The sequence below is a fragment of the Chelonoidis abingdonii genome, chromosome 7 (assembly GCF_003597395.2).
Source record: "Chelonoidis abingdonii isolate Lonesome George chromosome 7, CheloAbing_2.0, whole genome shotgun sequence".
Taxonomy (NCBI): Eukaryota; Metazoa; Chordata; order Testudines; family Testudinidae; genus Chelonoidis; species Chelonoidis abingdonii.
The window spans coordinates 72615798-72642363 of record NC_133775.1 but is presented as its reverse complement, the minus strand read 5'-3'; the positions used below and the strand labels follow the sequence as shown (position 1 = coordinate 72642363).

The window sequence follows — 26566 nt, the reverse complement described above, 5'->3', positions numbered from 1 at the left end:
CAGAGGATATAGGGAGCCATAAATATTCGTAAAATGATATTTAAAAGCCTTTTTATACATTTAACTGGCATTTTGGGGGGAACGGCTCTCTGTACTTTCCAGAGCTCAGAGCCCTCCAAGCAAGTGCTGAGTCCACTGGAAATGTTAAACTCCTTTGCAATAGGGTAGATCTACTTATAGCCCTCCAGGATCTAGAGATATGGACCCAACTGTCCCTGAGTTATGACTGAACTGAATACTAGCTACCACGAGTCTCGGAACAGTTTAAATATTTCAAGGTAGGGGAAGGCGCATAGTCCATAATTTCCCTGGAAAGTGTATAGTTCAAAATTTCAGAATCTTGAAGCATCTTTGCTGTTTGGAATGTTAGACAATTTCCTGGAGGGGGTGTAGCAGTGGCCAGGGTGCAGCTGAAGTGGTCAAATATGCATGAAGAATTGAAGAATCATATGATTTTATTAACCATATTGCTCTGCAATTTATCAAATTGATATTAACATCACATATATACGTGTCTGTGTATGTGGTTTGGCTGTGTACATACATGCAGTCGTGTAGCCTTTCATATTTTGGCTTTATATATATTCCTCTCGCGGCAGTTTTTCCGAGAAGCTAACAGCCTCCTATTGTAATGACTATTATAAAACTGAATGTGAAATTTTATTGTACAATTTTTGTATCACCCTTTTGACGAGCCCAACCAAGGGTAGCGCTCGTATGGCTCCTATATTTCTATGTCATCAAGTGAGCTGATACTGAATATAGTGAATTAATGACAAATTTGACTTAGTCAAAATATCTGAAATGTGAACAAAATATTATTTAATGCAACAGATGTACATGTCAGGTATAAGGTTACTAAACGAAGATATCAGTATATTACAACTATACAGTTAGTGAGAGAAATTCTCATAAAATTCACAGTTAGATTGAAGTGCCACATATAGAGAGAGAGCAATAACTCTGGCAAAATCGATGTATGTGTAATTCATAGAAAAGATTAAAATTACAAATATATATCAGTAACTCTGTATAAGCAAGAGAGTCAGATTCGCCTCCGACAACAATTTGTTTGTTTTCTGGGGATATATTGGAATCCCCTATGTACCTACAAAACAGAATGTAGCATATTTTAAAAGATTAGATGTCAAATATAAATACCAATATACACACACCAGCACAGAGCTACTGCAGTAATTGGTTGAGACTCTGAGCGCCGCTGTTCACCAATCAGGGAGAGAAACGCGAAGAGATTCAGCCAGCCCAGCCCCGCTGTTACACGGCACAGAACACACAGATCAGACTCTCACTCCCCGGATCTCTCTGGACTAAGCATTAATGGACGATACTGGCTGAAATTGGCTCCTGATTTGATACACGATAACTTCGGAAATATTTGACCAAAGATAAAATCCGAACAGAGACATTCCCTGACAGAGAATCGGCGGCGCCCCATCAGCAAGGAAATGACTCATGCACAAAAGCTCCGGCACGGTACAGCGCGATTCCTATTCTGCATGATACTGGTTACCGTTTGGGAAGCAGTCTCTGGGCAGATTCGCTATTCGATTCCTGAGGAAATGCAGAAAGGCTCTTCCGTGGGGAACATCGCAAAGGACCTGGGTCTGGATGTAGAGCAGCTCTCAGACCGCGCCGTTCGTATTCTTTCCAGAGGTAGGACACAGTATTTTGCTTTGAATTTTAAGAGCGGCCATTTATACGTCACGGAAAGGATAGACCGAGAAGAAATCTGTGGTGGGATGGAAATGTGTCTGTTAAATTGTGAGGTTATAGTGGAGGATAAAATGAAACTTTTTCCGGTCGAAGTTGAAATCACAGATATTAATGATAATGCTCCCAGCTTCCGGTCAGAAGAATTCGATTTAAAAATCAGTGAAACAACAGCGCCAGGATCACGGTTTTCTGTGCGTCAGGCAGAGGATCCGGATATGGGACTAAATTCCATCCAGAGCTACCAACTCAACAGTAACACTCATTTCTTACTGGATGTAGAAACGCGATCGGGTGGAGTAAAATACGCCGAACTGGTGCTGGAAAAGTCTCTAGACCGGGAAGAACAAGCCGTTCACAATCTAATCCTCACAGCCACTGACGGGGGAGATCCAGTCAGATCCGGCACTACGCAAATCCGCGTTATTGTTCTCGATTCTAATGACAATGCCCCAGTTTTTAGCCAGCCTGTCTACAAAGTGAGCGTTTGGGAAAATGTGCCTGAAGGTTCCATGGTTGTTACAGTAAAAGCCACTGACCTGGATGAAGGAGTCAACAAAGAGGTGAAATACTCTTTCCAAAAAATCACAGACAAAGCTCCCCAAATGTTCCACTTGGACCCAAAAACGGGTGAAATAACAGTCGTGGGGAAACTGGACTTTGAGGAAGCTGCATTGTATGAAGCTGAGGTGCAAGCGCATGACGTGGGAGGTCTTTTCGACAAATCGAAAATTGTAATCCTTGTTAGTGATGTGAATGACAACGCCCCGGAAATCGCTCTCAGGTCTTTCATTAGCTCGATCCCCGAGGACTCTCCCCCCGGGACTGTGATCGCCCTTTTAAATGTGCAAGATGCAGACTCAGGCGACAACGGGGAGGTCACGTGCTCCGTAGCCAGCAACCTGCCCTTCCAGCTGATGAAACCCTTCGATAATTATTACAGTCTGGTGACAGACCGAGCCCTGGACAGAGAGCAGGTGGCAGCATACAACATCACAGTGACCGCCACGGACAATGGGACTCCTCCTCTTTCTACAGCCACCACGATCCCGCTCCGGATTTTAGACACGAATGACAACGCCCCCCTCTTCGATGAAATATCCTACACCGCCTACGTCACTGAGAATAACCCGAGAGGAGCCTCCGTTTTCTCCCTGAAGGCTAATGATCCCGATGAAGGGGAGAACGCCAGAGTCACCTACTCTGTTACCGAAGGTCAGATCCAAGAAGCTCCGCTCTCCTCCTCCATCTCCATTAACTCTGAGACTGGGGCTCTCTACGCTCTGCGCTCCTTCGATTACGAACAGTTCCGGGAGATTCGGTTCCAAGTCCAGGCTCAGGATGGGGGGTCCCCACCTCTCAGCAGTAATGTCTCCGTCACACTCTTTCTACTGGATCAAAATGACAACAGCCCGCACATCTTACACCCCTCCTTTCCCACCGATGGCTCCACGGGAGTGGAGTTGGCCCCTCGCTCCTCCGAGCCGGGTTACCTGGTCACTAAGGTGGTGGCGGTGGATGCAGACTCCGGGCAGAACGCCTGGCTCTCCTACCAGCTGCTGAAGGCTACAGAGCCGGGGCTCTTCTCTGTGGGACTCCACAGCGGCGAGATCAGGACGGCGCGCTCCTTTCTCGACAAAGATGCGCTCAAGCAAAGTCTGGTGGTTTTAGTGAAGGACAACGGGCAGCCCCCTCTCTCTGCCACGGCCACTGTCACGGTGGTGGTGGCTGACAGCATCCCCGAAATCCTCTCCGATTTAAGCAGCCTCTCAGCTCCTGTAGACCCCGAGTCCAGCCTCACCTTGTATTTGGTGATCGCTGTGGCTTCCGTTTCCTGCTTGTTCTTGACCTTTCTCATAGTGTTAGTGACGCTGAGGCTCCGCCGGTGGAGAAAGTCGCAGCTGTTTGATTCCTCGAGTGTGACTTTCAGTGGAGTTCCGGTCTCGCAGTTTGTGGGGCTCGATGGAGTCAGAGCTTTTCTCCACTCCTACTCACAGGAGGTTTCTCTGACCACGGACTCCAGAAAGAGCCAGTTCAACTTTCCCAAATCAAACTATGCAAATACTGTGACCAGTGATCAGACTTGTGACATAAAGGATCCTATTCTAGTTACCGAAGAATTAAACATTAGTAATGGGGATCAGATTTCGGTTCAGGTGAGCTAATGGTCTGGCGCTATTTTATGATCTAAATACATTTTGTGGAGCCAGTAAAGGCACTTGTAATTAAATTGGAATTAGATTAGGCTGTATTGTAACCAGGGAGTGTTTGATCAGTACATATAAATAAAATGTGTGTGTGTACCCTAATGTTTGTACAGAGCTACACAGAAGAGATATTCTAAATCACTTTATTAATTCCGATGAAATAGCGGTTGATATACAATCTGGCACTACCTTTGTCTATTTTAGGTGAAGTGGACCTATAATTATAGCTCAATTTATCTGTCATTGGTGCAGGGATATTTCAAGATTTTTTTTCATTGCATCACAGGATAGATTTTGAGCACACGGGTTTATTAGAACCAATTTTAACTTCTCAGAGATGCTTGAAATTTGAGATACCTGAGGGTATGACTGGCAACCTTTTACTGTATTTCCTTAGGACAGTTCTGCAGGAGAACTTTGTCTAGTGCGTACTTACAGTTCAGATTATGAGCCTGGAACCTTTTCTTAGTTGATTTGGAAACACTTTCTGTGAGTGGACAGATTTTTTGAAAAAAAAATTAATCTAAAAAGGACAATAAGGCTCTAAGTGTAAAAACATTGTTTCGCTCAGAAGTTTTCTTTGAGGTTTAGAGCCCGCGGCCGCTCATGTCATTCTTGTATTAAAATATTGTCTTGTGTCCAACAATAGGTAAGTATCTTTGGGTGTATTTCAGGTATGTGGTAGCTGTGATTCTTTAAATAGAAATTGTTATAAAAGTTGGAAAGTATATTCATATATACATACACACATACATACAGATATATATTTAAAAAATCAGACCCACCACATGCACACATATGGCACAGAAAACTAAGGCCTGGCTCTGTCTGCAGATGGATGGATACACGTGTGCATAGGCAAACAGCACTCGCGGCTATTTTTTATTTTTATTTATTATTATTAATTTATTGTTTACATCTATTCTGTGATTCACTTGTTTACAATTAGGGAAAATCATTTAAAATGCGGTACATATAGAATACATTGTAGGCAGAAAAGAAAACCTCCCATGGTAGTCATTTGACCTATACCAGCACCTGAATAAGATCGCTGCTATTGCAGTTCTCCCGTTGAGACTCGGAGTGCCGCTGTTGGCCAATGCGGAGCCAGGGCTAGAGCCGGAGATCCATCGGAGTCTCCTGCAGAGCTATTGCTCCGTCATACAGCGCAGATCGGAGAGCGCATAGCAAAGAAACCTTCACGCTCCGGGTGAGAAACGAGAACGTCCTCAGAGCTCTCATAATCAACAGGCAATTCGGACTCTGTCTGCGATACGTTACCGCTGACTCCTTCCTTTCTAATGTAATGAAAACGAAGAAAAAGAAACAGGAAGAAGAGAGGAATTCTGACGGGCACTGGGATGGAAATCAGACCCAGAGAGCCGGGCTGGGCAGTGACACGGCAAGTACTGCTGTTTCCTTTCTTACTGTCTTTGTTCTGCCGGGCGGTCTCGGAGCAGATTCGTTATTCGATTCCCGAGGAAATGGCGAAAGGTTCCCTTGTGGGGAATCTCGCCAAGGATTTGGGGCTGAGTGTGAGAGAACTGCCCAACCGGAAGCTCCGTGTTGTCTCTGCAGCTAAAAAGCAATACTTCAGCGTGAATGGGGAAAGTGGCAACGTCTATGTGAATGACAGGGTAGACCGGGAGGGGATATGCGGGACATCTCAACTCTGCGTCATAAATTTCGAAACTGTGCTGGAAAATCCCTTGAATGTTTTCCACATAAATGTCGCGATCCAGGACATTAACGACAATGCCCCGCGTTTCCTAAAAGACAGCATCGATCTACAAATCAGTGAATCCAGTTTGCCTGGGGCTCGATTTCTCCTTGAATATGCTGAAGATCCTGATTTTGGGATAAACTCTCTACAGAGTTATCAATTGAGCCCCAATCAGTATTTTATCCTGGAAGTCAAAGAGAGCCAGGATGGAAATAAGTATGCAGATTTAGTGCTGCAAAAATCACTGGACCGGGAAAGCCAGCGCAGCCTTCACTTGATCCTCACGGCTGTGGATGGGGGACAGCCGCAGAGGACTGGGACCGCCCAGATATGGATTAATGTCACCGACGCCAATGACAACCCCCCCGTCTTCACTCAGGAGCTCTACAAAGTCAGCCTGAGGGAAAATGCACCGACGGGCTCCTTAGTGCTTCAGGTTAAAGCCACCGACAATGATGAAGGTTCAAATGCTCAGATCTGCTACATTATTAGCAAGGTATCAGAAAAGACCCTTCAGAAATTCAGCCTGGACTCAGAAAATGGAAAAATCACTGTAAAGGAGCCTTTGGACTTTGAAGAGACACGTGACTACACCATGGCAGTAGAAGCAAAGGATGGAGGCGGACTAGTGACACACTGTAAAGTGGAAATAGAAGTTATTGATGAAAACGACAATGCCCCTGAAGTGACATTCACATCCGTGTCCAGTCCAGTCCCAGAAGATTCAGTACCTGGGACAGTGATAGCTCTGATTAGTGTTAATGATCTAGATTTTGGAGATAATGGAAAGGTCGCATGCCATTTAATGGATGATTTTCCATTCACTATAAGGTCATCTTCTAATAATTACTACAAGCTCCTCACAGACAGCCCCTTGGACAGAGAAAAGACCCCGGAGTACAATATCACAATCACAGCCACAGACAAAGGCACTCCTCCCCTCTCCACCCAGAAAACCATCCTGTTGCAGATCTCGGATATCAATGACAACGCCCCTGTCTTTAAAAAACCTTCCTACACCGCCTATGTGCCAGAGAACAATCCCTCAGGGGCCTCTATTTTCAGTGTAAAAGCCTCAGACCGGGATCTGGACCGGAACGCCCGAGTCACTTACTCCATCCTGAGCAGCAACCTCCAGGAGGTGCCTCTCTCCTCCTACATCTCCATTAACTCGCAGACCGGAGCTATCTATGCGCAGCGCTCCTTCGACTACGAGCAATTCCGGGAGTTTGAAATGCAAGTGCAGGCCCAAGACGGCGGGTCCCCGCCTCTCAGCAGCAATGTCACCGTCAGGGTGTTTATTCTGGATCAGAATGATAACGCCCCTCGCATCCTGTACCCTTCCGTGGGAGCCGATGGCTCCGCCTTGTTCGAGATGGTCCCTCGCTCGGCCGAGGCAGGTTATCTGGTGACGAAGGTGGTGGCGGTGGATGCTGACTCAGGACACAATGCCTGGCTCTCCTACCATCTGCTCCAGGCCACGGAACCGACGCTGTTCAGCATGGGGCTGCACACCGGGGAGATCCGGACAGCCCGCGCCTTTGCGGACAGAGATGCTGTGAAGCACAGGCTGGTCACCCTGGTGAAGGATAACGGGCAGCCGCCTCTGTCAGTCACAGTGACTCTCAACCTGGTGTTTGCCGAGAACTTCCAAGAGGCCCTTCCGGAAATGAGCGACCAATCGGGTGACTCGACACCTCAGTCTGATTTACAGTTTTACTTGGTGTTGGCATTAGCCCTGATCTCATTTTTATTCCTCCTAACAGTGACACTGGCCATTGTGATGAAACTGCGAAGGTCAAGGAAACCTAAATTACTTCAGTGTTTTGGTCCTGACCCTTATTCAAAGACCGGTTCCATGTTCCCACCAAACTATGAAGATGGTACTTTGCCTTATTCCTATCAGTTGTGTTTATCCTCAGACACCAGGAAGAATGATTTCAGTTTCCTGATACCAAGTGTCCAGGTAGCAGATAATATTCTGTGCAGTGAAAGCTCTGGAATGGTGTTTATGGGCAACGCATCTAGTAGTTTAAATGCTGAAACGCAGACTGCTGCGAAGGTGAGCTGGTGAATTTATTATTTCATATTCGTCTTTGGAGATTTTAAAGTAAATCTTTCCAGCTTTAAGAAGTGTAGGAGGTCATTGTGAAATTGAGCTGTAGTGGTTTTTAGACTGTTCTATGGTGCACAGAACCGGCGTCTCTGAAACACTAATGAAGTTGTTTCCATAATTCTCCTGCATTTAAGAGTAGCTTTATTTTACCCATTTTGCTGGGGGAGGATCTGACTCACAATGGGAACAACTGTAAGATGTGAAAAGAAACGATTAAATTGCTTCTCTTGCAGTAGTCTTTGCTAAGAGTTGGATAGGAATCTGATTAATTAACGTGGACACAAACATATAAAGATTCTATTGTTCCACCGATGTCCCACCTCTTACATGTTCCTTATGTAACATGATTTTGTGGTGTGATATAAAAGTTTTAATGGCATAAGTTTGTGGTGGCTGAATTACTCAATAGGGTCAAAGCTATTAGAGTGTTATGCGGGTCACAAAGGAAGTTGTGATAAAACCATTACAACACCTCTGCCTGCAGTCTCTCTCTGTCCATATCTTACAAGGGGGACATTTGTTTTACAAGTAATTTAGAGAGTTTTTTTAAAAAAATTAATGGGACTCTTTTTCTTTGTAACTGCCTGTTCAAGTTAGGTTTCCATAGTTATCATGAGTCCAACTCTTCAGTAGGAGTGTGAAGCCAGACAACTTTAACATTTAAATGATGCATTTTAAAAGTCTTTGTATATAAATGTGGAAGTATAATTATTAAGCTGTCAGGAGTGGCTCAAAAGCCTGAGTACCAAACGCAGGACAAGGCTGTTAAGATGCAGGGCAAAAGCTTCTAACTGGTTGTGAGTTCTATATTTAGATTTCACCAACCAAATAACAAGTGTAAACTCCTCAAGCATTATTACAGTCTGAATACGGAGTCGCAGATAGTCCCCTGGGGTACTCTGGTCTGTCTTGCTACCTAGGTAAGCTTACCTCTGTGATAGATAGTTCCTTATCCCCAAAATCTTAACAATATTCAGGTTACTCCCTGTTCCAAAGGACCACTTCCTTACCCCAGGTCAATGGCACCATGAATTCTTACACTGCAGAAAAGACTTGTAGTCAGGCCTATAATAAATTACGTAAAGATTTATTAAACAGATTTATAAAATTTTATTAAGAAAAATAAGAGAGTTAATTACAACATTAAAGCAGATAAACATGCGCTGACAAATGAGTTACAGTCTTAAGTTTCATAAGGTGATAGGAGCTGCTCTAATATGGAAGCTCTATATGTCCTTTAGGGATAACCTTGGCTAAGAAGCTGTGGATCCCTTACTTATTCTTAGAAATCTTGTCCTCCCAAAGTCCAACCTGCAAAGAGAGTCAGTTTCTTCTTGTTAGAGGTCTTTATGCCCTTTCCCCAGACTTCAAACTGATAGGAGGAGTGCACAGGAGGGAGAAAGAGCTCAGTGGTTTGAGCATTCTTTCCCGTAAACCCAAGGTTGTAAGTTCAGCTCTTGAGAGGACTACTTAGGGATCTGGGGCAAAAATCAGTACTTGGTCCTGCTAGTGAAGGCAGGGGGTTGGACTCAATAATTGTTCAGGGGCCCATCCAGTTCTATGAGATAGACATATCTCTGTGTATTTTTTTGAAAGTGGGGAAGGATAGCTCAGTGGTTTGAGCACTGGTCTGCTAAACACAGAGTTGTGAGTTCAATCCTTAAGGGGGTCATTTAGGAAGCTGGGGAAAAAATCTGTCTGAGGACTGGTCCTGCTTTGAGCAGAGGCTTGGACTATATGACCTCCTGAGGTCCTTTCCAACCCTGATGTTCTGTGATTCTACATCTGCCTTTAGTTTCTGCTAGGGAGGAGCAACAAATCAACAAGGTCTTTTGTCCTCTGATGTTCCACAGTGGCTTGTCTGGTGTCTATGGGCCTTCTTTTGTTGGGAAGGAGCTAATATCTCCCATGGTAAATTAGTATTTCATATTTGTTTCTCTCCTTATTGTGGGGTTTACAGTTTCAGAGCAAGCACGTTTACAGTTACAGAACAAACACTTAAATATTACTTAATAACATGGGGCACAGAGATAAGTGAGATTAATGCATGCAGCAATTTATAAGCTTTCATAAACTCTAAACACATTTTTGTAAATCTAATACCTGTTTTAACAATACTAATACACAGGTGAGCCAGACTGGTTTCCAGCTATGCATTTATCAGTGTTCAGTTGAGGCCTACTGGCCATGGCATGAGTAATGTTTCTAAGAACCAATTTCTCTACACTTTCCCAAAATAGATGCAAGTACTGGGTACCACTGGAATGTTATAATTCTTATCCAATAGCAACAGACAGTGCTCCTATTTCTAGCCTTCAAAAAGTGGACTCTTCCTAGACTCACTGGCTATTGACGTCTCTGGGCCATGGGGCCAGTGTTTTTATTGTATTTTATTTCTTTAGTTTTTTTTTATCTGAGGAAGCTCATATACCACTTTGGAGGGGAAAGGGGAAACATGCTCATCTGGTTGGTAGTTTTAAAATAGTGATTTTGTTTTAGCTTCTGGAATGTTTATAATATTAGATGTTTTTGCCATGGAATAGGTGTATTAGTGGTCAGAGTGTTCAAAAGTATATGACAAGCTGTAGTACCATGTAATTTTACTCACCATATGTCTCAGCAATGGATCCCATTGATGTTACTAGTATGCATGTGTCTCATATATGTGATTTGATATTTTATTCTCTTTGAAGTAGTATTCTTCTAGTAGCATTTCCAATATCTTTCCATTGTTCTAGATATTATAAAACTTTGTATGAAAACTACCAGACTGATAAATATATAGAGTAAAAATTATTTTATCACCGAATAGATAAAGCCAACCCATAAATAGCACTCCTGAGTCCTTTATTTATATTTAATCCAGAGAGCAAGAAAGGACTTAAAAAACAAAAAAGAACAGATCAAATAATTTTTAAAAATATGAAATAGTACATCTACTGAGGTACAAGTCAAGTATAAGTTTACTACAAAGATATAAGCAGTTAGCAGTTGCACAATGCATCATCAGAATTAAATGACAGAGGACAGTTGGATCATTTGAGAAACACACACACGTTCCTATAACTATGTACCAAGCTATGTATTTGTAATTCATAGTCAAGCAAACAAAATAAACAAAATTAAACCACTAAAACTTTATAAGTGCTAATCAGTCCTACAAACACAGATTTTATTCCATGAGAATACTCCAGACCTATATAAATAATAATGAGAAAACAGCATATTTATAATGTTAATTCTCAAATGAAAGTATTTGTCAAAAACTCCAGCATAGAGGTTCTGCAGTTGATTGCAACTCTGAGTACCCCTGTTCACCAATCAGGGAGAGAAACATGATAAGAGATCCAACCAGCCCAGCTTGGCTGTTAGGCAGCACAGAACACAGAGATCAGGTTCACACTAACCCAGTGTTTAATTTGTGCCAGGGCTTGCCAGGACTGAGCCCCAGCACCTCTGGGTTTACTAAGTCAGTTATGAAAGTAAAAAGTTTGCTTGAGCCCCAGCACCTCTTTTATTACAGATTTAAGCATTGCACTCAAGGGATCTGGACTGAACAGAAAAGAATGATATTCTAGGGATGAATTTAGCTTTGGTTTAACTGTCAACATTATCGGTAACATTCAGCCAAAGACAGAATTAAAATACAGACATTCTGTGAAGGAGAATCAGGGGCAACACATCCACACCGGCACAGGAACTGTGAGCACCTACCTCAGAGCAGACTGTCAAAAGCAGGGCAGACACCCCAAAATGGTGATGTGTTGTATAATTAGATTTCACTAAGCTAGTAACAAATGTGAATTCCTGGATCACAATACCAGTCTTACCATGGTGTCATAGACAGTCCCCTCAAACTCTCCAGTCTATCTTGCCACCCTGACAACCTGTACTTTGTGATAAAAGGTCACTTAAACCAAAAATCACACTACAACAGGTTGCTTCCAGTCCCAGAATACCAGTCACTTACTTCACATCAATTGGTACTCTAGATTTTACACCAAAGATAGTGCCAGCAGCCAATTCTATAGTAAACTAACTAAACGTTTATTAGCTAAGAAAAGGAAGTAAGAGTTGATAAGCGGTCAAAGCAGGTAAAATATATCAACTGGTGAGTCACTGTTTGGAACTCCAAATGATGGCGGTTATGTACTAAACTGCCAGTTTCCCAAAAGTCTTTTCAGTGTTCCCAGATTGTCTCTGGGGATCTCTGCTTTGCATCTGGTACACTTCCCTCTAAGAGTCCAGACAGTCCAGACATGAAAGATCTTTCCTTGAATCCATACTTAGAGCTTCTTCTCATAGAAAACAAGTTAACAGTGTTAATACACATGTGGGCTTTTCCTTTGATGAGGGGAGTGAGGAATCCATTTTGAGTCTTTGACCTCTGATCCTCACACACAATGACCTCACACACTGTTCTGAAATAGCAGGTTTTTTGTTACGGTTCTGTATTTGCATTTCACAAGGCTTCTTGCTTGTTTGATGACTCATTTTATGGGTTATTTAATTACAGGGGTATCCACAATGTAATGTTTGCTACTACATTGGGATACATACAAGAGAAAACAATGCAAGTAACATCCCACTAGTTTTCAAGAAATTTAAATTCCAAATATACCCTTATACATTTAACAATTACATTGATCTATACTAATACAGAAGTGAATTGGCCTGTGGCTCTGGCATAAGCTGGCACCTGGGCTGCCAACTTCACACTAGTCAACTGAACATTTGATCGATAGATACATCTAAGTCCATTATTGTTCCATAGAAAGGAGATCTCCTAATTCCCTTTTACCAATTCCTATGAAATATACCTTTGTTGCAAACCTGGTAGTTTATTTAATCAGAGAGACTGGAGAGTTTTAATTGCCAGAAATATTACAAACAAGTGGAAATTCATGTATGTTTTTGGAAATATCGAGTTCTAGTGACTTTACATTTTTAGTACAAAGTAAAATGAATATTTTGTAATGGAGATGTGTACAATGTTATTCTGCAACCCAGTTTATTTCAGTTCAAACAGGGTTTTTGCAAACTTGCATGACTGAAAGGCATAGACATTGAAAATTCATAAACATTACATTAAGCTATGTAAATATATATTTATGATGAAGAGACTGTTTTGACATCATTTTAGGTTTCCTACAATAGTAATTTTCTTTTGTCCTAAATTTGAGCCTTGACAGATTGAGAAATATGTGTGACAAGAGTATACTAATGCATTTTTCGTGGGATTGTTAGCATTAGAAATTAGATTCTAAAACATCTTAGTAACGTTTAGCTAAGACAAATTATGTTTCCATAGTACATGTATTAATAGTGATCAAATGACTAGTTTAAATTTCTTCAGTTAGTAGGCATGTAGTTGTAGCTAGTTTTACGTCTCATTGGTGTAGGAATATTTGACAGACTTACTTTAGCTTTACATTGTAAGAAAACTTTTGAATACGGAGGTTTAAGGAAAACATTTTTGCCTTTTCTGAGATGTTCTATATTTTGTAAAGCTGAGAGAGCTTCTGGGAACTTTTTACTACGTTCTTTAGTGAGGTTCCATGGGGGAATATGGCCTACTGTATAATACAGTAAAGTGTAGGAGAATAGAAACTTTTCTTAGTTATTTCAGAAACAGTCTCTTCTGAGGAGGCAGATTACTTTGAAAGAAAAAGACAAACTAAAGGCTCTAAACTCTAAAAATGGTTTTATTCAGAAGTTGAGACTGCGGTTTAGAACCCACAATGGCTCTTGTCATTCTAGGTTTCTCTTGCTTTTTGTCAAACTTGATAGAACTATCCTTATCTGGATCTCAACCGTGTGTGTTCGCAGGGGATATAATTATTTAAACGAAGTCGTAAATGCTGAAAAGCTCTTTTACCTATTTATGAAATATGTGTGCGTGCACGCGCACACAAATATATACATACTAAAAACGTGAAAGAAAAGTTAAAGAAGTATAAGGCTTACAGTATTCAAAGACCGACTGGTGCACACATATATACACAAAAAGCATGTCGAGTTGAATACAGAGATTCATATTTTTGTACTTGATGGTTTCATTCTCCTCTATAAAATTACAATATAACGTTTAGCTATACAGAATAATCCACAATAATCGCTACAGCTGTACCGGAGCCTTCGTAGGATCTCTGTTATTGCAGTTCTCCGGCTGAGACTCGGAGTGCCGCTGTTGGCCAATGCGGAGCCTGGGCTGGAGCCGGAGATCTACCGGAGCCTCCTGCAGTGCAATTGCTCCGTCACACAGCGCAGATCAGAGACAAAGCAGAGCAAGGAGACTCCACACACGCTTTGCTGAGAAAAATAAACACCCCCCTCACAGCGCTCTGAACAGTTAAACAACCCGGCTCCAATTACTGTTTCTTACCGAGGATTATAGCAGCCTGATGAAGTTTTTCTTTACCTGATCTGATTAAATAAAGGTGAGAGACAGCAAGAAAAGGGTAAAACTGACAGGGATGAAGATGGATACCAGGCGCCGAGAGCCGGACCGGACAGTCACAGGGCAAGTACTGTTGTTTCCCCTCTTATTCTCTTTGTTCTGCCGGGCGGTCTCGGAGCAGATTCGTTATTCGATTCCCGAGGAAATGGCGAAAGGTTCTCTTGTGGGGAATCTCGCCAAGGATTTGGGACTGAATGTGGGAGAACTTGCGAACAGGAAGCTCCGTGTCAGTTCGGAAAAGCAATACTTCAGTGTGAATGAAGAAAATGGCAACCTGTATGTGAATGGCAGGATAGACCGGGAGGAGATATGCGGGACTTCTCAACTCTGCGTCATAAATTTCGAAACTGTGCTGGAAAATCCCTTGAATGTTTTCCACATAAATGTCGGGGTCCAGGACATTAACGATAATGCCCCTCGTTTTGTAAAAGATAATATCAAACTAGAAATGAGTGAATCTGCTTTACCAGGTGCCCGTTTTCTCCTGGGAAATGCTGAAGATCCTGACGTTGGAATGAATTCTCTACAGAGTTATCAGCTGAGCCCCAATCAGGATTTCATCTTGGAAGTCAAAGAGAGCCAGGATGGCAATAAATATGCAGATTTAGTGCTGCAGAAACCCCTGGACCGAGAAAGCCAGCGCAGCCTTCACTTGATTCTCACGGCTGTGGATGGGGGAGAGCCGCAGAGAACTGGGACCGCCCAGATATGGATTAATGTCACCGACGCCAATGACAACCCCCCCGTCTTCACTCAGGAGCTCTACAAAGTCAGCCTGAGGGAAAACGGACCGACGGGCTCCTTAGTGCTTCATATTAAAGCCACCGACAACGATGAAGGTTCAAATGCTCAGATCAGCTACGTCTTCAGCAACAGTCCAGAAAAGGCCCGTCAGAAGTTCAGTCTGGACGCAGAAACCGGGAAAATTACAGTAAAGGAGCCTTTGGACTTTGAGGAGACACGTGACTACACCCTGGTAGTAGAAGCAAAGGATGGAGGCGGACTAGTGACACACTGCAAAGTGGAGATCGAGGTTCTTGATGAGAATGACAATGCCCCAGAGGTGACACTTGCATCCCTGGCCAGCCGTATTCCCGAAGACTCAGTGCCCGGGACAGTGATAGCTCTGATCAAAGTTCGAGACCGAGATGACGGAGAAAACGGGAAGGTCTCCTGTCGTTTACAAGAAAATTTATCGTTTAAAATTATATCGTCTTCCAATAATTACTACAAGCTTCTCACAGAGAGCACCCTGGACAGGGAAAGGACCCCGGAGTACTATATCACAATCACAGCCACAGACAAAGGCTCTCCCCCGCTCTCCACCCAGAAAACCATCCTGTTGCAAATCTCCGATATCAATGACAACTCCCCTGTCTTTGGGAAACCTTCCTACACCGCCTATGTGCCAGAGAACAATCCCTCGGGGGCCTATATTTTCAGTGTAAAAGCCTCAGACCGGGATCTGGATCGGAACGCCCGAGTCACTTACTCCATCCTGAGCAGCAACCTCCAGGAAGTGCCTCTCTCCTCCTACATCTCCATTAACTCGCAGACCGGAGCTATCTATGCCCAGCGCTCCTTCGACTACGAGCAATTCCGGGAGTTTGAAATGCAAGTGCAGGCCCAAGACGGCGGGTCCCCGCCTCTCAGCAGCAATGTCACCATCAGGGTGTTTATTCTGGATCAGAATGATAACGCCCCTCGCATCCTGTACCCTTCCGTGGGAGCCGATGGCTCCGCCTTGTTCGAGATGGTCCCTCGCTCGGCCGAGGCAGATTATCTGGTGACTAAGGTGGTGGCGGTGGATGCTGACTCAGGGCACAACGCCTGGCTCTCCTACCATCTGCTCCAGGCCACTGAACCGACGCTGTTCAGCATGGGGCTGCACACCGGGGAGATCCGGACAGCCCGCGCCTTTGCGGACAGAGATGCTGTGAAGCACAAGCTGGTCACCCTGGTGAAGGACAACGGGCAGCCGCCTCTGTCAGCCACAGTGACTCTCAACCTGGTGTTTGCCGAGAACTTCCAAGAGGCTGTTCCGGAAATGAGCGACCAACCGAGTGACTCGGAATCTCAGTCTGGCTTTACTATTATTTTGGTGGTAGCTCTAGCTTTGATCTCATTTTTGTTCCTCCTGACAATGACACTGGCCATTGTGATGAAATTGAGAACGTCAAGGAAACCCAAATTACTTCAGTGTTTTGGTCCTGAGCCTTATTCCAAGACCAACTCTATGTTCCCACCAAACTATGAGGACGGGACTTTGCCTTATTCCTACCAGTTATGTTTATCCTCAGACGCCCGAAAGAATGAATTCACTTTCGCGCAGCCGATTGTGCAGATGAACGAGAATATTCTGTGCAGTGACAGCTCAGGGACGGTATTTATGTGCGATGGATCTAGCAGCTTAAAAGCTGAGACAGAGACTGTTGTGGAGGTGAGCTTCCGTTTTCATGCATCATATGTTTTCCTATTAATCTTTGAATGAATAATTGTAAATGAAAGCCAGGCGTCTTCTAGTATAGGAGCACATTGTGAAATAGGTGTCGGGGTGTGCGTGTTTTGTTTTGGGTTTGTTTGTTTTAAAGGCTTCTACCTATAGTGCCTCATGTGGCATCTAGGCGTATAACAAACATGTATGAATTTGTTCTCATGACATTCTTGCAACCTAGAGTAAGGTTACCTCCATTTTGCAGATGATGATTTTAAGTAAAAGTAGACCTCCTGTTGATCACAAAAGAAGTCTGTAACAGAGTTCGGAATCAAACTCAAGACTCCTAAATCCCAATCCGCTGTTTTAACTACAAGCTATATTTTTCTTTTAAGAGTGAGCATCCTTCCTTTCATTCAAAACATTTCCTTAGAATAACTCTATTCTCAATAAATATGTAGATACCTCCGGTAAAAGATATATCTTTACAGGGCAAATGTTTCAATTCATTTTAATGCATACCTTTTTTTAAAAAATAGCCCCTCTACATACTGCTTATTTTGCAGAAATCTTCTTTGATTGATGTTCTACAATATCTTGGACAGATGATATAGTCACAAATATATAAATATACCCTTTTTACTCCTCCAGTCCTGTTTTATGTCGCTTATATAGCCTGTTTTTTGGGTGTGATATAAACGCTTTCAGTTTTGCGGATTTGTGATGGTTTCATTACTCACCTGTGGCAAAGCCATGAGTGAATTTTGCCGCTCTTCCCAGATGAGTAATGATACATATTTTTTGCCCTGCTTTCTTATATTCTGTACATGGCCATACATCCCGCAGAGCAAGACTATTTTTCAAATGTTTTGGTAAGTCTAAAAATGGTCATTGGGCCTTTTCCCCCTATACCTACACCTATCAGGCCAGGTTGCTTTAATTCCTATGATTCCAAATGCTCTGGGATAATAGGGAGCCATCGAGTTTCTTAAAATGTGCTTTATAAGTCTTGATATACAGAAATATTTAATATTTTAAAACTTTCCAGACGCATTTTCCAGAACTAGAAGCAAGTGCTGGGTTACATTGGAAAGCTGTATGTGTTCTGCCAGAGACCCTGCGTCTAACCCTCCCAACTGGGAGATTTCCACAATGAGAATTGTCACAGGGGTATGGTAAATATTGACTGTCAAGAGCCTGGGCCAAGAACGGTTGTTTTTAGGAGTAGCGAGGAGGGGGATATTTCTCATTTGGTGGGAGGGGAGTTTCCCTCGGCTGGTTGATGTTTTAGTGATAGCGGATATTTGAAGCTGCTCAGAGGTCTGGAATGTTAGGAGTTGTCCAGGAAGAGGGGACTTTGTGGGCAAAATGCAGTTGAAGCGCTCAACCGTGCTAATAAACGAAGGATGAAGGATCCTGTGATTTTATTTCTCACGTGACTTTTTAGTTTATCACATTGACATTACTACAGCACATGTGGTATATATATGTGTGTGTGTGGTGTGTATATACATACACAAATAAATATACTTGTGTATTTTCAGTTAGTGAATTATAATTACATATCTTCTTCTTGTGTTAGAGTTTTCTGGGAAGCCAATAGCCTCCCTATTTACTAGGTATTAAATAACTAAGAGTGAAAACTGGAAAATATATGGAATACAAATAATTTTATATCCTCTATTAGAGAGAGCTCACCCATACATGGCACACCCTGTTTCCCATTCATATTATATCCATTGCGATAGACATGAATAACGTGACTTAAGTAACAAACATGAACAGCCAAATATAACTGAATATAAAAATATAATATTTAATGTTCCTAGTGTACAACTCAGTAAGAACTTTACTAAAATAGCATATTAGTATATAGCAACTGAAGAGTGCAGAAGTGTATCACCAACGACAGTTAGATGGAAAACATAGATATAGACATCATAATCCTAGGCAAATCTGTTTACATGTAATTCACGCACACACATATTAAAAACACCTAAAACATTCTTTCTACATATTTGTGCATAACAACCCAGATTCCTGACCACCACTGTATTTTTTCATTACCTGGGAGCATTTCAAGCTCTCATATAGCCCTAACTAGGAGAAACCTCCTAGGGTAGAATGTTGAATATCAGATTAAAATTCCGATGAACTATCGGTCTAAAAGCTCCAGCAGGGAGCGCGTGCAGTTATTGGTTGAGACTCTGAGCGCCGCTGTTCACCAATCAGGAAGAGAAATGCGCTGAGAGATCCAGCCCGCCCAGCCCCGCTGTTACACAGCACAAACTACAGAGATCAGATTCAGCTCACCGGGTATGAACATTAAACGGTGATATTCGCTGCAAGTGGCTTTGGTTTTAACTATAAATATTTTCGGAAACAATCCGCCAAAGATAAAATCTAAACGCGGCGTCTCCACTTCAGCATGGGACTGACAGAAACAGAAACGCGGCGGCATTGCAAAGGGCGAGCCCTGTTCTGCTTTATGTTGGCTACCGTTTGGGAGTCAGCTTCTGGGCAAATTCGCTATTCGATTCCGGAAGAAATGGAGATAGGCTCTTTCGTGGGGAATGTCGCGAAGGAACTGGGGCTGGATGTAAAGCAGCTCTCAGACCGCGCAGTCCGCATTGCTTCCAGAGGTAGGACCCAGTATTTTGCTTTGAATTTTAAGAGCGGCCATTTAATAACCACGGAGAGGATAGACAGAGAGCAGATATGTGGCGGGCTGGAGGAGTGTTTGTTAAACTGTGAGGTTATAGTGGAGGATAAAATGAAGCTTTATAGAGTTGAAATTGAAATCACAGATATTAATGACAATGCTCCCAGCTTCCAGAGAGAAGAAATTGAGATAAAAGTCAGCGAGACAACAACACCGGGTTCGCGATTTCCTTTGAGTGATGCCCATGACTCAGATTTGGGCATTAACTCTCTCCAGAGCTATCAGCTAAGCAATAACAGGCATTTCTCTCTTGATGTGCAAACGGGAACCGATGGAGTTAAATATGCCGAACTGGTGCTGGAAAAGTCTCTAGACCGGGAAGAACAAGCTATTCACGATCTAGTCCTCACAGCCACTGACGGGGGAGATCCAGTCAGATCGGGCACTGCGCAAATCCGCGTTGTTGTTCTGGACGCAAATGACAACGCGCCAGTTTTTAGTGAGTCTGTCTATAAAGTGAACGTTTTGGAAAATGTCCCGAAGGGTTCCACAGTTCTTACAGTAAAAACCACTGATCTGGACGAAGGAATAAACAAACAGGTGATATACTCATTCAAAAAAATCACAGACAAAGCTTCCAAAATATTTCGCTTGGATTCGAACACGGGAGAACTAACAGTCATGGGAAACTTGGATTTTGAGGAAGCATCATTATATGAAATTGAGGTACAAGCCCATGACGGGGGAGGCCTATTTGGAAGGTCCAAAATTGTAATCGTTGTTAGTGATGTGAATGATAACGCTCCGGAAATCGCTCTCAGGTCTCTCATCAGCTCGATCCCTGAGGACTCGCCCATCGGGACAGTGATCGCTCTTTTAGATGTACAAGATCTAGATTCCGGAGAGAATGGGGAGGTCACGTGCTCCATAGCTAGCAACCTCCCCTTTCAGCTGATGAAACCCTTCGATAATTATTACAGTCTGGTGACAGACCGAGCACTGGACAGGGAGCAGGTGGCAGCATACAACATCACAGTGACCGCCACGGACAATGGGACTCCTCCTCTTTCTACAGCCACCACGATCCCACTCCGGATTTTAGACACGAACGACAACGCCCCCTTCTTCGATAAAACTTCCTACACCGCCTACGTCACTGAGAATAACCCGAGAGGAGCCTCCGTTTTCTCCCTGAAGGCTAATGACCCCGACGAAGGGGAGAACGCCAGAGTCACCTACTCTGTTCCCGAAGGTCAGATCCAAGAAGCTCCGCTCTCCTCCTCCATCTCCATTAACTCTGAGACTGGGGTTGTCTACGCTCTGCGCTCCTTCGATTACGAACAGTTCCGGGAGATTCGGTTCCAAGTGCAGGCTCAGGATGGGGGTTCCCCGCCTCTCAGCAGTAATGTCTCGGTCACTCTCTTTATACTGGATCAGAATGACAACAGCCCGCACATCTTACACCCCTCCTTTCCCACCGATGGCTCCACGGGAGTGGAGTTGGCCCCTCGCTCCTCCGAGCCGGGTTACCTGGTCACTAAGGTGGTGGCGGTGGATGCAGACTCCGGGCAGAACGCCTGGCTCTCCTACCAGCTGCTGAAGGCTACAGAGCCGGGGCTCTTCTCTGTGGGACTCCACAGCGGCGAGATCAGGACGGCGCGCTCCTTTCTCGACAAAGATGCGCTCAAGCAAAGTCTGGTGGTTTTAGTGAAGGACAACGGGCAGCCCCCTCTCTCTGCCACGGCCACTGTCACGGTGGTGGTGGCTGACAGCATCCCCGAAATCCTCTCCGATTTAAGCAGCCTCTCAGCTCCTGTAGACCCCGAGTCCAGCCTCACCTTGTATTTGGTGATCGCTGTGGCTTCCGTTTCCTGCTTGTTCTTGACCTTTCTCATAGTGTTAGTGACGCTGAGGCTCCGCCGGTGGAGAAAGTCGCAGCTGTTTGATTCCTCGAGTGTGACTTTCAGTGGAGTTCCGGTCTCGCAGTTTGTGGGGCTCGATGGAGTCAGAGCTTTTCTTCACTCCTACTCACATGAGGTTTCTCTGACCACGGACTCCAGAAAGAGCCAGTTCAACGTTACCAAATCAAACTATTCAAATATTCTGACTAGTCAGCAGACCTGTGAGACAAAGGATCCTACTGTAGTTACTGAAGAATTAAACATTTCTAACGGGGATCAGACCTCGTTTCAGGTGAGCCTATAACTTTGGAGCTTTATCATTTTTATCTGAAATTGTTCGTATATTTTTATTTCTAGACGGCTAATCAGTAAGGATACAAATGTATATGTCTGTATGTTGGAGAGAAGAGGAGTGGGGAGAGTGTGTGTATTTCTCTGGAATAAACTGAGTGATTTCCATTGAGTGCTTCGAGTGTCACCCGAAGGCTCTGGAGTTTTCTTTGCTGTTGTCTAGAAAGCCAATATTGTGCTATTTTTAGGTTTGTAAAATGAATGATTTTCTGGAATCTGTGTTACAAACAGGTATCTTCATATCCTTCCCTTATTCTTAAGAAATAGAGGTGTGTTTTCACCCTGACACAATCTTTATTCAGTTTTGTGGAATAGTGTTCTTTAACAGAAAGATTACACGTGCGTGCATAGCTGATTATTTTGTTAGAAATTTAGCTTTCAAGAAAGTATATTACTGTTAATCTACGACAACATAGCTTTTAAAGAGGAATAGATTAAATCAACCTTTTTCACATTTTCCTCAATAATAATATTGTTGTGTGCTAATTTTAAGCTTAAGAAATTATGATGTATAGTGACATACTGCACTGACGCTTTTACAGTTTTATTAATTAACATAGGAAAAATGGATTCTAAAATTTCCTAAGATCTTTTATTAAATAAGCATTATGTGTTTGTAAACCATTCGCATTAATACAGAGATAAGTGAATGACCGAAATATCTTTGGAGTTGTGGTTATATAGTTATAGATAATTTTGTTCTTTTTTATGTTGCTATCTTTGATTATTTAATTTATTTTTGCATCACGGGGAGGCCTTTGAATACAGGGATTTTACAGGAACATGGTCATGGTTTCCGCAGGTTTCATCTTTGGAACACATTAGGGTTCTTCTGGTAAAATTTGTGTTCCTGGGGTTGCTTCTATGACAGAACTGAGCCTACTTTTGAAATACAGTGTAATTTACCACAGCAGGCCTTTTTCTTAGCTTTTAGAAGTACATGCCCTGTTCGTTTCATGGGAGGGATTTTCTCTTTTATTGTTTTCTTTGTTTGTTGTACAAGAAAACGAGAATTTTTTTAAGCGGACAAAAAGGACCTTAAAGTAAACCACTCAAAATGTGTTTTGCTCACAAGTGTAGACCGAGGTACTCTTCTCTTTTTACCATATTAAAATATTCCTGTCAATTTTTTCAGAACTACTATTTGTTGGAGCTCACAGAAATGTGGGTGTGTGGGAATTGTGATTCCATATGTCGAAACAATTGTAACTGTTGGATCAGTCTTTCCTCTTCTCAATAATAGTCCTGTGTAGATAAAGATGTGCACAGTCACCCTTCCCGCTGTTCCATTATTCCATTCCCCATAATATAGTGGTTTGGTATACTTAAAATTGAGTATATATAAACACACAAAAAAGAACATGAAGTCCATAGTCAACTGGGATGCAGTTGTTCACATCTGACAATGTTATAATGCTATAGACTTAGAATATAGTGTTTAGCGAGGAGGTGGGGTGATTCTTTCATTATAGTCGCTAGAGCTGTGTCGGCGCTGTGATAAGATCGCTGCTATTGCAGTTCTCCCGTTGAGACTCGGAGTGCCGCTGTTGGCCAATGCGGAGCCAGGGCTGGAGCCGGAGATCCATCCGAGCCTCCTGCGCTGCGATTGCTCCGTCACACAGCGCGGATCGCAGAGGAAACTGCAGGGAGACAGTCACCGTCTCTCTATGAAAAGGAATCTCCTCAGAGCACAATGCACTCTTAAGCAGACAATCGGAGCTCACTTTACTCTTCCTTAGCGCGGATTACCTCAGCCTGATGGGATTTCCAAACAACTAACCTAATCAAAATAAAGCAAGAGAGGAGAGAGCAAAGCTGACAGAGGCTGGGATGGAGATCAGAGAGCCGGGCTGGGCAATCACACGGCAGGTACTGCTGTTTCTCTTCCTATTCGCTTTGTTCTGCCGGGCGGTCTCGGAGCAGATTCGTTATTCGATTCCCGAGGAAATGGCGAAAGGTTCCCTAGTGGGGAATCTCGCCAAGGATTTGGGGCTGAGTGTGAGAGAACTGCCCAACCGGAAGCTCCGTGTTGTCTCCGCAGCTAAAAAGCAATACTTCAGCGTGAATGGGGAAAGTGGGAACGTCTATGTGAATGACAGGATAGACCGGGAGGAGATATGCGGGACTTCTCAACTCTGCGTCATAAATTTCGAAACTGTGCTGGAAAATCCCTTCAATGTTTTCCACATAAATGTCGGGGTCCAGGACATTAACGATAATACCCCGCGTTTTGTAAAAGATAATATCAAACTAGAAATGAGTGAATCTACTTTACCAGGTGCCCGTTTTCTCCTGGGAAATGCTGAAGATCCTGACGTTGGGATGAATTCTCTACACAGTTATCAGTTGAGCCCCAATCAGTATTTCATTCTGGAAGTCAAAGAGAGCCGGGATGGCAATAAATATGCAGATTTAGTGCTGCAGAAACCGCTGGACCGAGAAAGCCAGCGCAGCCTTCACTTGATTCTCGCGGCTGTGGATGGGGGAGAGCCGCAGAGAACTGGGACCGCCCAGATATGGATTAATGTCACCGACGCCAATGACAACCCCCCCGTCTTCACTCAGGAGCTCTACAAAGTCAGCCTGAGGGAAAACGGACCGACGGGCTCCTTAGTGCTTCATATTAAAGCCACCGACAACGATGAAGGTTCAAATGCTCAGATCAGCTACGTCTTCAGCAACAGTCCAGAAAAGGCCCGTCAGAAGTTCAGTCTGGACGCAGAAACCGGGAAAATTACAGTAAAGGAGCCTTTGGACTTTGAGGAGACACATGACTACATCCTGATAGTAGAAGCAAAGGATGGAGGCGGACTAGTGACACACTGCAAAGTGGAGATCGAGGTTCTTGATGAGAACGACAATGCCCCGGAAGTGACACTGGAATCCTTGGCCAGCCGTATTCCCGAAGACTCAGTGCCCGGGACAGTGATAGCTCTGATCAAAGTTCGAGACCGAGATGACGGAGAAAACGGGAAGGTCTCCTGTCGTTTACAAGAAAATTTATCGTTTAAAATTATATCGTCTTCCAATAATTACTACAAGCTTCTCACAGAGAGCACCCTGGACAGGGAAAGGACCCCGGAGTACTATATCACAATCACAGCCACAGACAAAGGCTCTCCCCCGCTCTCCACCCAGAAAACCATCCTGTTGCAAATCTCCGATATCAATGACAACTCCCCTGTCTTTGGGAAACCTTCCTACACCGCCTATGTGCCAGAGAACAATCCCTCGGGGGCCTATATTTTCAGTGTAAAAGCCTCAGACCGGGATCTGGATCGGAACGCCCGAGTCACTTACTCCATCCTGAGCAGCAACCTCCAGGAAGTGCCTCTCTCCTCCTACATCTCCATTAACTCGCAGACCGGAGCTATCTATGCCCAGCGCTCCTTCGACTACGAGCAATTCCGGGAGTTTGAAATGCAAGTGCAGGCCCAAGACGGCGGGTCCCCGCCTCTCAGCAGCAATGTCACCATCAGGGTGTTTATTCTGGATCAGAATGATAACGCCCCTCGCATCCTGTACCCTTCCGTGGGAGCCGATGGCTCCGCCTTGTTCGAGATGGTCCCTCGCTCGGCCGAGGCAGGTTATCTGGTGACGAAGGTGGTGGCGGTGGATGCTGACTCAGGACACAATGCCTGGCTCTCCTACCATCTGCTCCAGGCCACGGAACCGACGCTGTTCAGCATGGGGCTGCACACCGGGGAGATCCGGACAGCCCGCGCCTTTGCGGACAGAGATGCTGTGAAGCACAGGCTGGTCACCCTGGTGAAGGATAACGGGCAGCCGCCTCTGTCAGCCACAGTGACTCTCAACCTGGTGTTTGCCGAGAACTTCCAAGAGGCTCTTCCGGAAATGAGCGACCAATCTGGTGACTCAGAATCTCAGTCTGGCTTTACTATTATTTTGGTGGTAGCTCTAGCTTTGATTTCGTTTTTATTCCTTCTTACAGCGATATTGGTTTTAATTTTTAAATGTCGGAGACCTAGAACTCCCCCAGTTTTTGGATCTTACAATCCGGATCTGTATTCTAGTCTCGGGCCCAAATTCTCCTGCAACTACAGCAATGGGACCTTGCAGTTGCCCTATTCTTACGAGGTGTGCATAGCTGCTGATTCCAGGCAGAACGAGTTCACCTTTCTCAAAGCGGGCGAAAAGGCTTTGACCGATGTTCTCCTTTCTGTTAAGGATTCTGGCATGGGGAATGAGTCTGGCAGGGGAAACCTCAGCTCTGACAGCCAGGCGCAGGTACCTTCCTGAAATGCAAGTCTTGCTAACAGTAGAGAATATTTCTACCAGTAATCTAAAGTTTCCTGGGTAGTGCTTCCCTGTAATTCTTCAGTAAGTATGTAGACTGCAAATAGATCTAAGTTTTACCGCATAAACACGTGTTCTAAGAGTTAATAGTGAAAATCCTGTGAAACTTTTCAGTTTCATTCTGATCAACATCATCTGCATTCTGATATTGGAGAAGTGAATGTTTCCCTTCTCAGAATAGATGGAAGGTTCTCAGTGTCCTTTATGTAAAACATTTTCATAGATTATTTTACTATTTTGAGTATTTTCGATGAAGAATATGTCAGAGTTTATTTGTTGTATGGGACCAACTACTACTTTAGACATTTTCAGTCTCTACTGGTGGAAACTCTGCGGTCAGGGAATTATTTGAGTCCAAAGGGAACTATAGTAGGTTAGACCATTCCCCCGTATTATGCCAATATTTTCTCTAAAGCATCCCTATTTTAGATGTGTCATATGACAGCCTTGAACATCCCCAGATGAGGTAATTCCACAATCTACTTTAGCAGATTATTTCAAATGTCCTTATACCTATATTGTTGTAATGCAGTGATGTTGCAGCTATGTTGGGCCCAGGATATTAGAGAGAGATAGGTGAGTGAGGTAATATCTTTTATTGGACCAGCTTCTGTTGGTGAGAGAGATGATCTTTGTCTCTTACATAAACTGGAAAGCTTATCTC

At 43.7% G+C, this 26566-nt stretch overlaps 1 protein-coding gene across 28 annotated transcripts in view; it reads left to right on the top strand.

Moving 5' to 3' along the window:
• The window catches only part of LOC116820233 (protocadherin gamma-A4-like), a 393116-nt gene that overhangs the window by 298910 nt on the left and 67640 nt on the right, over positions 1–26566 (top strand). The window contains exon 1 of one of the 28 annotated variants that reach the window (XM_075068031.1): positions 1686–3887. The exons of 20 other annotated variants lie outside the window; for them this stretch is intronic. In XM_075068031.1, the coding sequence (XP_074924132.1) occupies positions 1761–3887 (2127 nt within the window). In that variant the 5' untranslated portion in view covers positions 1686–1760. 7 more of the 28 variants (XM_075068038.1, XM_075068029.1, XM_075068020.1 and 4 more) reach the window with 7 other exon arrangements.